The following is a 14,543-nucleotide window of genomic DNA, read 5'->3' as shown; positions in this document are numbered from 1 at the left end:
TTACAAATGCTTTATAGAACAGTTACAATCAACCTTTGAGTTGCCTGGTTGTGAAAGATCGCTCTTTGGCTGCTGTTTATCATTATATTTGGAAATAATACAGTTATAAATGCAAGTAATCCATTTATAAATACTTTCTATTACATTGTCAAGTCTACACGTACACATCTTAATTAGCTCTTCATAAATAAATGTAGTTTCTCATTCTGTGCATGTTTTTCCATCAGGTAAGTGTTACATTGGAATTTCTCATTGATACATTTAAGAGCAAAAAAAAGAGATCATCAGTAAATCTATTAGTTAATGTTATTTAGTTATTTAATGTTAGTTATAGTGGCTGCCTTATTAGAAGGTGGGACCATTTTTTAAAAACCTCCTTCCTTACATAAGATAAAACTCTTGACGCTTCAGAATGGACCAAAATACATCCACTTATGTTCATAAGTGAATAAACTCAGGTGAGCGGTCAACTTCCAACACTCAGTGTTTTCAAAAATAAATCCCTTTGGTTCTTCTGGGTAACAGGCAAATAAACAATCGACTCCCGATTGGTTCTTTATCCTGTGAAAGAAAATTTATCTCCAGGGAGATAGAAAGGGTAATTAACTGCTGTGTGTGACCAACATGTACTGAAGCTTTAAACAGTTTAACTCGTGCAGTTAAAAGGTAGATATCGTGGTAGATATACAGTACATTCAATGTCCAGTACAGTAGTACACTCACGAAATAATGCCAAAATAAAAGTGGCTAGTACATACATACATACATACATACAATAACACATATTGGCACAAACATTATGCATCAACAGGGATTTGTGTCTCTTGTTGCAAAACAATCAGCTGGCAACCTTTTTACTGCTTTGGCATGTGAACGAGCAGATAGCTTCAAGTTTTTTTTCCAGCTATGGCGTGGTGGATGGTGGAGGTTGACAGCCATGGGAGCAGAATGTGTTATTTTCGGTCCCACATGCTTCAGAGTGGTTGTTTGGGCGAGGTGCAAGGCGTTGTGGGAGCCCCAGCTGTACTTTGCAGATACACAAGCCTGCGCTTTCATGCCCAGACCCATCAAATGGCCCTGTCAGGCTGCTATCTCCTGGGACTCGCTGCTGCAGTACAGTGGGATTAAAGCTTTTTATGAAGCGTTTTCACAGCCAAAGGTGTGCGCAATAGCAGCCTGTGTGCCATTTCCCTCAACAAGGGTGGACTTAACTTTGCTGGATGCTTAAAGCTGGAACTGTGCAGGATGGAATTTTGCATCCAATTTGGACAAATAATTGGACTACAAAAAAAAGGGGGTGGGTGCTTTGGAGGATTTTAACCAACACACACAGCACAGCAAAAATGGAAAAGACAATCCCCCTTTTCTAGCACATTGTTCATAACAGAGTTAATTATGCTCACAGATAAGTGTGGTAAACTGGGACAATTTGGACGACCAGTTAAAGTCACAGTGAAATCTGTCTTTGTTTATTTTGCTTTAGGTTCAGCATTCATGTTTATTCAAGAGTTATGAGTCGTGGGGAAAATACCAAAAGGCACCTGTGTATTCATTACATCATCTTATGTAAAAGGCTGCAAATTATATATTCCTATACATCATTTTCAGAAATGTTGCTCTGTATTTCACTGGTGAAATCCTGAAGCAGATACCAGTCTGGATACAAGCTGTAATAGCATTTTCAAATTTAGCTCACAATCTCTGACAATTAACAATCCCTTTGGACCGTGTGCGATAAATTGCTTGTAGGAGAAGCCCATTTGTTACAGCCTTATCTTTGAGGCTGCTGTTAAGAAGACTGGAGTATCTATTTTCAGACACCACTGGAAATGAGTGGAAACCAAACACAGATTAGGGCTTCAGATTTGAGCCATCTATCAGACTGGAGTACATTACCATTTGGTTTACCCTGGGACCAATCAGTCTAATCGACAGCTCCAGGGCCATCCCCAGCAAAATATTCTACTCCAAAAGATTTTAGTAGTGTCGTACACTTTGTGGCATGACAGGCAAACATTTATATACATTTAAATATGCTTTTAGCATGTTTTGGATACACACTACACATTTTAAAATACATCCCTATGCAATGTTATAACGTTAAACATCACACATTTCTTTTCATTCCTCTTTGTTGTAAAATAAATGTAATCCTACTAACATTTTCGGTGGCAGAGTTTTATCTAATCAAACCATCTATCCTCTTAATAGTAGGCTATTTTGAGATTTGTGAGTCCACTGTGTGTTATCTGTGTGTTAGCTCTGCCATCCAGTGGACGACTGCTCAGTGACTAGATGAACCGGAACTATTCCGAAACCATGGTGATTGTTCCTACCCGAGTTACAAAACATGGTACACAGTCCATGGTGCTAGTTTCGTTAAGATCCTGTAGCTTACCGTTGTAAGTATGATTTTTTTTTTTCTGTGTGCTGTATCTGTCGACGGGCGTTACATTTATGGGCGCTAATATACAGACTGAGGGTAAAATGTTGTACGTTTATATTAAATTTCCACTTGGTAAAGGGACAGTTTGGTGCTTGCTAGTTGCAGCTGTGTTAGCTGTAGCTTTCCTGGAGATGCTAACTTGCGATCAAATAGGATTTCATACTTGGTATTAAACCATGGATCTAACTGTTACCATAAAATAGCGACCTTGTGTTGGTATGTACATTTCGTGCTCAAATAATGTTAGTAGCAAGTCTTTTGGAAAAGTGACAGACGCGTTAGCCTTTTGGGTGGAAGATCTGTTTGCTTTTGCCTAACTCTCATTCAGAAATGATAAAAACAAAGTAATGCTCTACTCTGCACGTGTTTTTTATACCTCAAAATCATTTTTTACGATCTATTACTAATCACACCGTGCCACTCTTTAATTCGGCATACGTCTCATCCAACGTGTATGTTATGTTAATAACGTTTCAACTTTATGATTTGCTTCACCCTATTTACTGCCATTCACAATGCAACGTTAGTTTGGGGGTAAGCCAGGAGCAATTTCTATGCTTGCACCAGACAGAATTAAATTGATTAGGCTACTTAATGGTTCTGGTGACCTCAATTAAGTGTAGTGTAGTGGCCTGCTTTCTGTCTGTTTAATCCCTCTTTTCCCTACATCCTTATCCAGCCAATGGACTGACACCAGTCAGCAGAGATGCTGCTTAAAGATATTCCCAGAGAGGCCCTGATGCGGCCGTTATCCAGGAATGAAGTGGTGGGCATGCTGTTGAGGCTAACCATCTTTGGCGCAGTGACCTACTACGGCATCAAGTGGGTTGTAGAAGCTATGGACCCTACATGCAAACAGAAAAACCAAGCCAAGAAAAGGGTATATAGAACATAAGCACATAACAAGCATGTCCTCATTGTTATATTATCTAAGCTAAAGGTGGACGTAGGTATTTGTCAATGCTCTCTATTGCTCTGTTATCATCTTGTGTCTTCCGCTGAGGTGTGTGTCTTATCTCTCCAGGCAGAACAGTTGATGAAGAAGATTGGCATCGAGGGGGTCAAACTAACAGAGTATGAGATGAACATTGCAGCTCACCTAGTTGATCCGCAAACTATGAAGGTAACAGTAGTGATCCTCAGCCCATGAAGTTGAGATGATCAAGCGTCATGACATTTATTAAGTGTCGCACGACAAATTTTCACAGTACTCTACTTCCTACAGGTGTCCTGGAGAGACATAGCAGGTTTGGATGAGGTTATCAATGAGCTGCAAGACACAGTCATCCTGCCCTTTCAGAAAAGACACCTTTTAGCTGGATCCAAACTCTTTCAGCCTCCTAAAGGTACCACAGCATCATCGAAACAGAACTATAATGGTCATATGTTACGTAATGTTTACTGTAAATATAGGACTAATAAGACTTAGTATAGTAGTTATTAATAGTAATTGTGAGTGATGAACTACCAGATTGGAACATACTCATTGATATCTGGCATTATTTAATCGTAAGTGAACAGTGAAATGGCACAACAAGTTTAAATCGCAGACTTTCAACTTTAATTTTAGGTGTTTCCATCAGCTTTAGGTGACCTGTGTAGGAATTGTAGCTCTTTTTACACATATTTTAGGGAAGCAAAAGTTAAATTTTATATCATTAGAAGGAAGGTATTTCTGTATAACAATAAATAACTTAACTAGTCTGCCATAGATGGTCTGCTAATACCATCAACAGATACTTGGTTTCTTATCTGGTGATGATCTGCCAGGCCTGTACTGGAGCCATTTTAATTTCAAGGAGATTTTTGCCATCAGTCTGTTTTTATTTAGTAAAACACATGTTTAGTTGGATTGGAGTCAGGGGACTTAATTGGCCAGTCAAGACCACCGAAAATAAATTTCCTTTGTCTGTATGTTCAGGATCATTGTCCTACTTTAGTCCTAAAATTGTGGGACTACGTGTAAAAGCTATAGTGTTAATCCAGTATGGACTTGAAGCCCCTAAAAGTGCTGAAGAAAGTCATTCTTTTAACATCATGGACAATATGCACTTTTAAATCCAATGCATTACCATATATAGAACCAAAATAATGAGAACTAAGTCACTGTAACAATTGACTGTCATGAATGCTAATAATTTCAGTTGAAGGGAAAAACATAAAACTAGGTTTTAAGATTCGTGACAAACTACAGATATCCGAAGTTGTTACAATATATCAGTTTGTCTTCTCATTATTGTTAGAAAGCCATCCGGTGCATTATGCCCCCATTTAGAGCCATCTGTGCCAAAAAGCATCTGACAAGATTTGTGTATTTGGCAGTTTGAGAGCAGATGGTCAGAGGAACACTTTACTCTCTTTAAAGAGTTTTTACTGTTTCGCAGAGAGCTTCAGGATGAGTCAGCCTCCAAAATTAGCTGCTTTGGGAATCTGGTACCCTTCCTAGTTTCCAGCAGTTGTTTATGTCATGTAACCTTTAAAAAGTATGCAGCACATTGGGCCAAATGTTCTGTTTGTATGTGTATTAGAGAAGACCAGTTTAGGAAAACAAATCTCCCCACAGTAGCCAGTAATGGTTGAGTCATAATTTTTTTAAATAATGTCTATAAAATCATACGCAAAATCTCATTTTATTATTTTGCTCAAACAGGGTATATTTTATAAACATTCAGAATAATTCATTTGAAATTAATTTTAATTTTTCGATGTGTTTTACATCTTTTATTCTTGCCAGGTGTTTTATTGTTTGGACCACCAGGATGTGGGAAGACCATGATCGCCAAGGCAACAGCCAAAGCCTCGGGCTGCAAGTTTATCAACCTTCAGGCCTCCACACTGACAGACATGTGGTACGGCGAATCACAGAAGCTGACTGCTGCCGTCTTCTCACTGGCTGTCAAAATCCAGCCTTGCATCATCTTCATTGATGAGATGGGTGAGCTTCTCTAACAGGATGCATGTCAAGCGTGATTACTTTCAAAATGTTAATTTCACTGTTAGATTACTTTAATACTGAAGAAAACATAAAACAATGATATGGAGCATCCTTTCCTTTTTTTTTTCTACGATAAAGTGGATTTATATGGGATGGACTGGATTAACAGAGATAACGATATCCTCGGGAAGTCACACTGAATCTAATAATATGTGTATTATGTCTGTGTGTACAGATTTTACTGAGCTAGGAGGTGCAAAGAGCGGTAAACAGGTGTTAATGGCTTTAAAGTACCTTAACTGGCTCCAAGAGCTGTGTGTCACAGCCACTGCTGCTGCTCCAACTGCCGGCTGTTGATAAGCGGCCAAATGAACGCGCCAATCTACATTAACTAACTTCCTCTTATTTTAAGTACACCAGCACCACAGTTAAAAAACCTCTGGTGTGTGATACATGTTTTATTAAAGTGGCAATATCAAGCTAATAAACAATCAAATCAGTGTAATTCAATTTCATCTCCATGAAATTGCCCAAACTGATTTAAACCTGTTCAACCTCGGTCTGTTTTGCAGATGAGTTTTGTATGTATGCTGTCGTCAGTATTGTTTTTGCTCCTTGTGTGTTAGAGTCATTTCTGAGGAACCGCTCTAGCCTGGACCACGAGGCCACAGCCATGATGAAGGCTCAGTTCATGAGCCTGTGGGACGGCCTGGATACTTCCTCAACCACCCAGGTAACATAACCAGAGCTCTGTCCTATACTGCAAAACACACTACCAGGCTAAATAACCCTGGGTGGGATCTCTCGTGTCTCTTAAGATGTGTCAGTGGAAGTATTTGAAAAGACACGCATATACATTGTCGCATGCAGGACTTTGCACCTGTTCCACTTGTTGCTTGTTCTGTGTTTGAGCAGTTAATGAACGTATTCACATTGTGATTCTTACGACTGTAGGTGATGGTGATGGGAGCTACCAACAGGCCACAGGACGTGGATCCAGCCATCCTGCGCAGGATGCCCGCCACTTTTCACGTTGGCTTGCCAGTAAGATGTCTACACATACACCACCACAAACAGTTTTCATCAATGTAATCTAAATTAATAAAACACATCAAATAAAATGTAGGAATATACCATAATATGGAATATATCTTTATGTACATTTTTTTTTAAATGTATGCTGCAATTTTAGAAGTAAATTACAATGAAAAACAGTAGAATAATCTATTTCCAGAAATTCAAATCTAGGCCCTACTGCACCACAATTTCTTTGTCAACATCAGATACTATTTAGTGATTTGAAATGGTGTATTTGAATGAGTGGTTTCAACTATGCATAAAGCAAAAGAGCACAGCTTAGACATGCTGGACTGTGTGGCTCAGGTTGTTTAATGGCTGCTGTCCAAACCACAAAGCCTGGGCAATATCCAGCACAATAAACAGTCCCTTATCATGTCAGATATAAATGTATGTGAGCTGTTGAGGCTTAATAGAAGAAAACAGTAAATGAGTACAAGAATTAAACACTCCCAAAAAGCTGAAGTGTCCCTAAAGCATTTAGCAGTAAATGTATTTTCACATATCGTTTATGTATAATGTGTTCAGACAGTTGAAATGGTATTTAGACAGCGTCTGATCATTAGAAATTCCACTAATTGGTGATTTGTTGCTAATTGAAAGGTACATTCTTCTTTTTATTCATAGGTTGTACATCAATGCTTCATTTTCTAAATAAGAAGTACTTCTGTCTTTACAGAGCACAAGACAAAGACAGGACATCCTGAGGTTGATTTTAGCAGGCGAAAACGTAAGCTGTGATTTCTTTTCATCCTAGTCAGCTGTGGAGTCTATTCAATGCTCTCTTTTGACATCACTCCATGCCTGTATTTTCACTGTGAAGCTGATCACCCATGAACAGTTGGCGCTTGATTGGCAGTAACAAATGCAGTCAAAGACCCATGATGACTAACTGATTCAATCTATGCAATTGTCTCATATTGATGTTCTGTTTTTCTGCTCAGCTGAGCAATGCCATTAATCTGAGGGAGATTTCTGAGAAGACAGATGGTTACTCCGGCAGTGACCTCCGGGAGCTTTGCCGCGACGCTGCCATGTACCGAGTCCGGGACTATGTCCGCAAGGAGCAGATGAGGCAGATCGCTCAGCAGCTACAGGACTGCCAGGAGGAGGAAAGGTATGAGTCATGTTAAACACCCACAAGATTTCATAGACCATATGTCCACTGAGCATCTCTTTGTTTAACGCAGTGCCTGCCCTAAACAGTTTGAGGTTAGACCAGTGTGGGTTTTTGAAAGCCGGTGGCAGTATTATTTTAAGTGATGTATATACTTGTACTCTTAAATTCTTTTCAAAACTCACTCTTTTGAAGCAATATTTTGACCATGGTACATTAAAAGTAATAACTAATGGTTATAATAAAACAAGAATCAGAAGGAGCTTCATTGCCTAAGTGCATGAATACATTCAAAAACACTACTTGGAAGGAAGGAATGAATTAATTAATTCTACAATGATACATATTAAAATAATTTTAGTCCTCACTTACACAACTGTGTGAGTGTTTTTAACTTAAAGTACTGTATGTCATTTAATTGGATGATATCAGAGATGGATCTGGTTGATTTTTTTTTTAAATATCTGCTCTGTGCAACCCATGCTTCAGCTGTTGCTAAGCAACTTTTGAAACCCTGTCCTCAAGGCATTATTGACAAAGAAGAAATTCTAGTAACTTAGTTTTCACCACTCTGAACCCTGAGCTGAGCGCCCAGCAATTATACCAGGCATCAGCATGTTTCAAATGAATGAGGGAGCAGAAAACATTGCTAAATGCTCTGCAGATATGCAGCCTTACTGTAGTTCTCTCCTAATCAATGCACTGAGTTGATCCTGTGGTCATTGAGATGTGTGTTTGTCCCAGCAGCAGAATTATTAAAATAAACAGAAGTAAATAGGAATGTGTATCGGATACACTGCAACCAACTTCATCACCACGTCAAGATCATGAAGAAATTTAAAGTAATATGACATCAACACTGAGGCTGTGCAAAGTAGGAATAGTCAAAGTTACTGGTGGAGCAGCTCCAGGAACACCTCAGAAAACGGTGGCTTTCTAAAGTCACAAATGTGAGTGAATTGGGACACAGCTGTTGTTTTTGCAGGCATTTGTGTCTTGAACTCTCACCGCTTGTGTTCTTTGCTCCAGACCAGTGGATGAGGAGCGGTTGCGGCCGGTGACCCAGCTGGACCTCCTCTTCGGCCTGGACAAGATGAAGGAATCTAAGCGAGCCACAGCTTCCATGTTACCAAGTGTGTCGGAGGTGCCTCTGGACTAAACGCCACCGGCGTGAAGCGTTTCCTTTTCTCTTTTGTCCAGTGTGTTTCACCTTGCCAAGCAGAGGCTCATCCAACATGCCAGAGGTGCAGTTGGAAAAGCCACCAAGCAGCCATACATTTCTTTCTCAGTTTATTTATCCAGGCAGGGGTTGTTCTGAGCATGCTGATTTTCTGCACTATCCTGCTCTGTTAAGTTTATACATTCAGAAATGAGGTAGCAGAACAAAACTGCTCTGTGGCTGCTACAACTTTTTTTTTTTTTTTTTTTCTTTTTTTTTTGGAGACTTCAAAAGTTTTAAAGATTGGTCAAAAGGCTTGAAACAACAAGTTTCTACAGAAACTCAAATATTGTTCCCAGGACACGATGTCGGTCCATCTTGAATATTGTATTAACAGGTAGAACCACTAGTTCTTATGTTATATTTCCAGTAGATAAGATGCTTCACAGTGGCCTGAACCACTGGGTGCTTTGTGGCATGTAAACATGCATCTCAGCAGCTCACTTTATTTAGCGTCTATAAATCTGTAATCAGAATGAATTCAGTCGGGTTGAAGAAATAATGTCCATGTAACTGTAGCTTATGTCTCGCTCAAGGTCATGTTGAAAGTTTGTTTTGAAGAGGAGAAAGCATTTGCTGGTAACATAAACCACACGGCTCTAAGGCTTCATATACTGTCCCACCACAGATTTGCACATCATGACCTTTCATTGGTCATTCAAAGTCTGGACCGCCAGACCAGTTGAATCATTTTGAGGTTTGCTGGCTGATTTATTAAATCACTCCAGTTTTTCTAATACATACAAACACATGTATGAATAACAGAGACTTAAATCATTTTAAAGTAATATTATCCAAGCACTTTGGGAGAAATGATCACATTACACTATGTTCTCTGTAAATGTTGTGTGATAGCAAATTACTGATTAATGCATTTCAGTAATATCACTTCCAAAAAACAAGGTGTTCAGGATTATCAGTGTCCAATCAAAGAATGAGTTCTTATGAATGTGGTGTTCTTTTTTTAAAAATGGCCGATTTAAGTTTAATTATTTTAAAAACCTCTGGAGATAACAAGAATTGCTTTCGACAGTCTTTCACAGTGTTTTTTAATGTTTGTTTGATTGCATCTTTGCTTTTAAAAGCAAGAGAGGATGCGTTTAGTCAGCATGATGTTGTAACTGGAAACTGCCGTGATGCGATAGTCATCATGTAATGAATGACTGCTCCTTTATGGAGTACAAATTCTGAATATTTCTTTTGAAATGACAATAATGTGCAACAGTTAAATGCATGTTGTTAGTTATGCAGTGAGCACTGCTGTAGATGCTGTAATAACATTGAAGAGGAAGAGCAGAGCGAAGTCAGCCACAAGTGTGTGTGGGAGGGGAATACTTTCCTTTGGCTATCCTTGAGTGTCATTCCTCTCAAATCATTTTAGCACAATAAGGAAATGGCTCTTCAAGTTCCTATAGCAAGTCGGCATTACCCAGAGCTGTTAGTGAATGCATGTACACAGATGCAGAGTGTCAAGTAGAGACAGGGTCACCACTTAAACCCCACAATAGGAACCACAGCTTTAATGATCTGAGCCAGGGGAAGCAATAAAAGACACAGTAAGTAAACCCATCATCTTAATAATGATTATATAAATATACATACCTGTGGTATCGCTGCTCAGTCCTCATCTGTCAGCAGGTGTATCATAGGAATGGTGCTGTGTGCATGTTTGTAAATGTGGACGCAAAATGATTGCTTAAGGCAAAGACTTAGTTACAGTTACTCACTCCAGTGAATGGTCTTCAGTGCATTTAGTGCTGCTTTGTAACGCAGTATGTTCTGTGCTCTTCCCAGTGTTATATTCTTTTTTTTTTTAGTGTCATGTATTGTGTCATTACCATTATTAGTGTGTCTCCATTGTTTTACTTCAGATGTTTTTATAATCTTTTCATGCCACGGTACGTGTGTCAATCAACGACTGACAGTGACATCTGTCCCTCATCAGAGTTTTCTGTGTCAGTTACTTTTATTCTCAGTTTAAGGAGAGCACGGCTTTAAATTTTGAACACTCTCCATCAGCTGTCAGTCAGAAATTGTTGTGACATGCTTTTCTGCCTTCCCCGCTGTATAAAAACCCTCATTATTTGCCATATGGTCAGGTGGATCTGTTTATGGGTCTCCTACAGAACTTTCTCCCACGCAGTCTTGGCAAGACGGGACATATTTTTCTTTCAACCTTGACCACATGGAGGCACTGTAGCTTCATTATCCTGTTACTGAGGCAGCCTGAATTATGTTCTGTTATAGGGAGACAATGAAATACAGATCCCCTGCTAACTGGATTGCCTCCTCCTTATTGGTTTATTCATGGTTGCTCCTCATTAGAGTACCTCAGGTGACACTTAAAGGTCAAAATGCCATGTAAACCAATAATCGTGTCACTGCAGCTCACAGGTCTTAGTTCCCTCTCTTGGAGAAAGGTAACACTTATGTAACACTTCCCCTCAATGCAATATCACTTATGAGGGCATCCATCGGTTATGTGGCAGAGATTAATTCTGTAGATAGAGCGCTCATATGCAGTTACTTTTAAGTACACTGTCATTTATGTGTATATGTTGACTTATATGATAACCACGTACTGTAAAGTGTATTTATTAAATGATTGAGAAAATATTTAGCTTTTTTTTTTTTTTTTCAGCCGGGAAAATGTTAACCTCATTTATTTCAGCATGGATTTCAACCTGTCTTTATGCTGTCCTTGTTGAAGTGTATAAATATAATAAACCTCATCATCCTCTAAAGTCCAACCCATGAAGATGTTAAAACAATATATTAATTAATACCAAATCTGGTAAGTACTCAAATCAATTTTTTGTATTGGCATTTGTATCCCTATATGTATAACTTTCTTCCCAACTGAGGAACATGTTGATTCTGTTTTTTGGACCTCCATATCAATCATAAACTGTAAATTCTGCCGTTGCTGCAGTCAGATCCTTTTGTCATTGTTGGCCATAATCAAGCTCTAACTTTCCACCCTGTCACTGTTGGCTCTACTGCTGGTATTTAAAGGTTCAGTGTGTAATATTTAGGAGCATCTATTGACAGAAATGCGATATAATAACTACTTTTTCAGTGGTGTATAATGACCTTACATAATGAACCGTTATGTTTTTATTACCTTTATAATGAATCATTTCTATCTACATACACCGCGGGTCCTCTTACATGGACGTCGCCATGTTACACCGCCATGTTTCTACAGTAACCCAAATGGAGAAACGGCTCTTCAGAGCGCGTTTCATCTCTACATTGAAAAAGTACGAAGAAGAACAAGTAAAGTTAGTAGTAGTACTCAACGACTGGTTTATTAGAAATAAGAAAAGACAAACCAGTGGACAAATGGAGACTCACAAGTATTATTTAGCACAAGAGATGACAGAGCGTGTCGGCCACCATAGCTTCTCCTACACGCTTGGAAAGGGAGGGGGAATAGGTGCATTCTGGGGTGTCGGAATAATCAGAATCTTTTTTTTTTCCCTCAAATTTTTATTGCAAAAGAGAAATAAAGGTGTTCATGGGAGTATACAGAACTTTCATTCATGCAAAATCGCATATAAATATTTTGCAAACATAATTTTTAATATGGTTATAACTGTTAGTTTGCTGTCCATGTTGAGTGAATTAGATCTGATAATGCTAATCCAACACATCTTTGTAGTAGCATCCATGTGGATTTCACGTTCCGACTTAAGAGCACATGAACACACACAGAAGTGGGAAGAACGTAATCACAGCTCAGGAAATGGGACCTTCCAAGGAGCACGTGAATGCACTGTGAACCCCTAGTTGCAATTCACAACCCTCACCACTAGATGCCACTAAAACTTACACACTGAACCTTCAACAAAAGTCCCACTTTTCAGGACTTGCTGTAGGCCAAAAAATTTTAAAATTGCGGTCTGAGTTTTTAATGCATGTCTGGCCAAGTGCTAGAAGATCATGAAATATGAATTACCCGCACATAGGGGCAATGCAAAACATGTCAGAAACAACAAATCAAAAACACAGGATTTACAAGGTTTATATTATTACACCAGCTATTTGATGATGGCTCATCCTTTAGTTTAAGCTGGCTGACATCCAACCTCAGACTACATTGCACACCAGCACCTAACCTCTGCTGTATTAGCTATTTAAAGTCTAGACCACATCCAGGTTTGACTGCTGTGGCCCCATTCACGACTTATCTGAAAGTTTTTTAATTATTTATTTTGTAAACATTTTTAATTTGTTTCTAACAAGGCATTTATAAAGGGTTTGTAAAAGTCTTCATATTTTTTATAATTTGGTCCAGACTGAAGACTTTGGTGATCACCATCAGGTCAGAATTGAAACTTGTCCAATATGTTTTATTCAAAATACCCACAAAACAAATAACAGTCCCGTCAGTCTCTGCAGCACAATACGCTTACTGTTAATTAGCATGCTAACATTTGCTAACAGGCTAAGCTATAATGACGAAGATGGCCAACATCCCTAAGAATCTGCTTGTTAACATTGTCATTGTGGTCATGTTAGCATACTGATGAAAGCATTTACATTATATGGATGTGAACATGTAATACATTCTTGAAAACTTGTGTTCAGATGTATTACAAGGGCCCAAGGATTTTCTGTTTTAGGTGGGCAACCTTTAATATTGGGCCTGATGACAATGGGCTAGCATAAAAGACAGTATTATTAAATATTGAAACATTTGCATTCACGACACACATTCACACCAGGGAAATTCTCTGTACAACTCTTTTTGTTATGCTATCAATCTGTGCGTCTGTGTGTGTGTAATGAAGAGTTGGTGGGGCATGAAGTATTCATTTACTAGCATCATGACGACAAAGCTATTTAGCACAAGGTCACGCCAATCCCATTGTTTTCATCCTAGTCCCAAAGCCTAAGCGTGGTTTGGGATTTCCCCGCAGGTGATCTGGTGTATTTTAACAACAGACACTTGTTTGCTCTTCCTTAATTGCAGATATGTTGTTGCCCATCATTTGTTCAGATGGTAAGGTGATATTTACAATTCAGTCTTTAATGAGGCGAAGTCTGGAGTGTTTTCCTCCAACTAAGTTCTGCAAGGATGTGTGTCTGGTCTTTGACTCAGAATCATTGATTAGTTTTTCATGAAGCTATTGATGAGTTATTCATGAAGAGGGAGTCAAAGTGAAAGTCTCCATTCCAGCTCTTTTCTATTAGAGGACAGGTCCCAGTCGACAATCATGATGGAAGACAACTTTCCCCCACAGCACAGCTGGCTGGAGATGTCAATGACTTCCCATTGAGAGGTGAGCTCAGGCACAGATAGATTCACTTTTGTCTGGTACAGCAGCTCTCAGAGCTGGGCTGATGGTCTCAAGCTTTTTTCAAGAGTATGTAATGGGCCCCACTCTGCTCTGTGACGGTCCTCTGAAAGCTTCTGTGCCATCGGACATGATCGAGCGAGTCCAGAGAAATCAGCGGCAGCTGTTATCCCTGCCACATTTCTCAGCAGGATATCCTGCTGCCTGCTGATGCTCAGGGTTTTATAGCTGGAAAAACTCACAAAGCCATATTGCATCCGCATATGAAGCGCTGAGCAAATAGGATACAAAGAGTCAAGCAGTTGGTTGAGAGGGAAGTGATGATTTATCGGGTTTTGTGATCTTTTTGTGCTTTCTTTGCATCATTGAATAGCTCTAAGCTGACTGAAATTTTAAACAAGCAACTACTTTAGCTTGTAAGTGCACATTTTACTCTAACGATGTTT

General features: G+C 39.1%; 1 protein-coding gene across 2 annotated transcripts; it reads left to right on the top strand.

The window, feature by feature from the left end:
• Nucleotides 1-2,311: 2,311 nt before the first annotated feature.
• Nucleotides 2,312-11,410, top strand: atad1a (ATPase family AAA domain containing 1a). Of its 2 annotated transcripts, XM_046035893.1 has the most exons (10): nucleotides 2,312-2,402; nucleotides 3,126-3,326; nucleotides 3,471-3,569; nucleotides 3,672-3,792; nucleotides 5,181-5,381; nucleotides 6,008-6,114; nucleotides 6,336-6,425; nucleotides 7,138-7,188; nucleotides 7,403-7,575; nucleotides 8,605-11,410. In XM_046035893.1, the coding sequence occupies exons 2-10, from the start codon at nucleotides 3,153-3,155 to the stop codon at nucleotides 8,732-8,734; spliced, it is 1,146 nt and encodes a 381-aa protein (XP_045891849.1). In that variant the 5' UTR covers nucleotides 2,312-2,402; nucleotides 3,126-3,152; the 3' UTR covers nucleotides 8,735-11,410. The 2 variants fall into 2 exon arrangements, with proteins under 2 accessions (XP_045891849.1, XP_045891850.1); XM_046035894.1 differs by lacking the exon at nucleotides 6,336-6,425.
• The last annotated feature ends 3,133 nt before the right edge of the window (nucleotides 11,411-14,543 follow it).

The sequence above is a fragment of the Micropterus dolomieu genome, linkage group LG21 (assembly GCF_021292245.1).
Source record: "Micropterus dolomieu isolate WLL.071019.BEF.003 ecotype Adirondacks linkage group LG21, ASM2129224v1, whole genome shotgun sequence".
Classification (NCBI taxonomy): domain Eukaryota; kingdom Metazoa; phylum Chordata; class Actinopteri; order Centrarchiformes; family Centrarchidae; genus Micropterus; species Micropterus dolomieu.
This window is presented reverse-complemented; position numbering and strand designations above follow the sequence as displayed.

Excerpts from the sequence above, each read along its gene's own strand:
- atad1a (XM_046035893.1), top strand. The coding sequence starts at position 3,153 with ATGCTGCTTAAAGATATTCCCAGAGAGGCCCTGATGCGGCCGTTATCC. Across the intron at positions 3,327-3,470 it reads AAAACCAAGCCAAGAAAAGG|GCAGAACAGTTGATGAAGAA; the intron begins GTATATAGAACA and ends TTATCTCTCCAG. Across the intron at positions 6,115-6,335 it reads ATACTTCCTCAACCACCCAG|GTGATGGTGATGGGAGCTAC; the intron begins GTAACATAACCA and ends TTACGACTGTAG.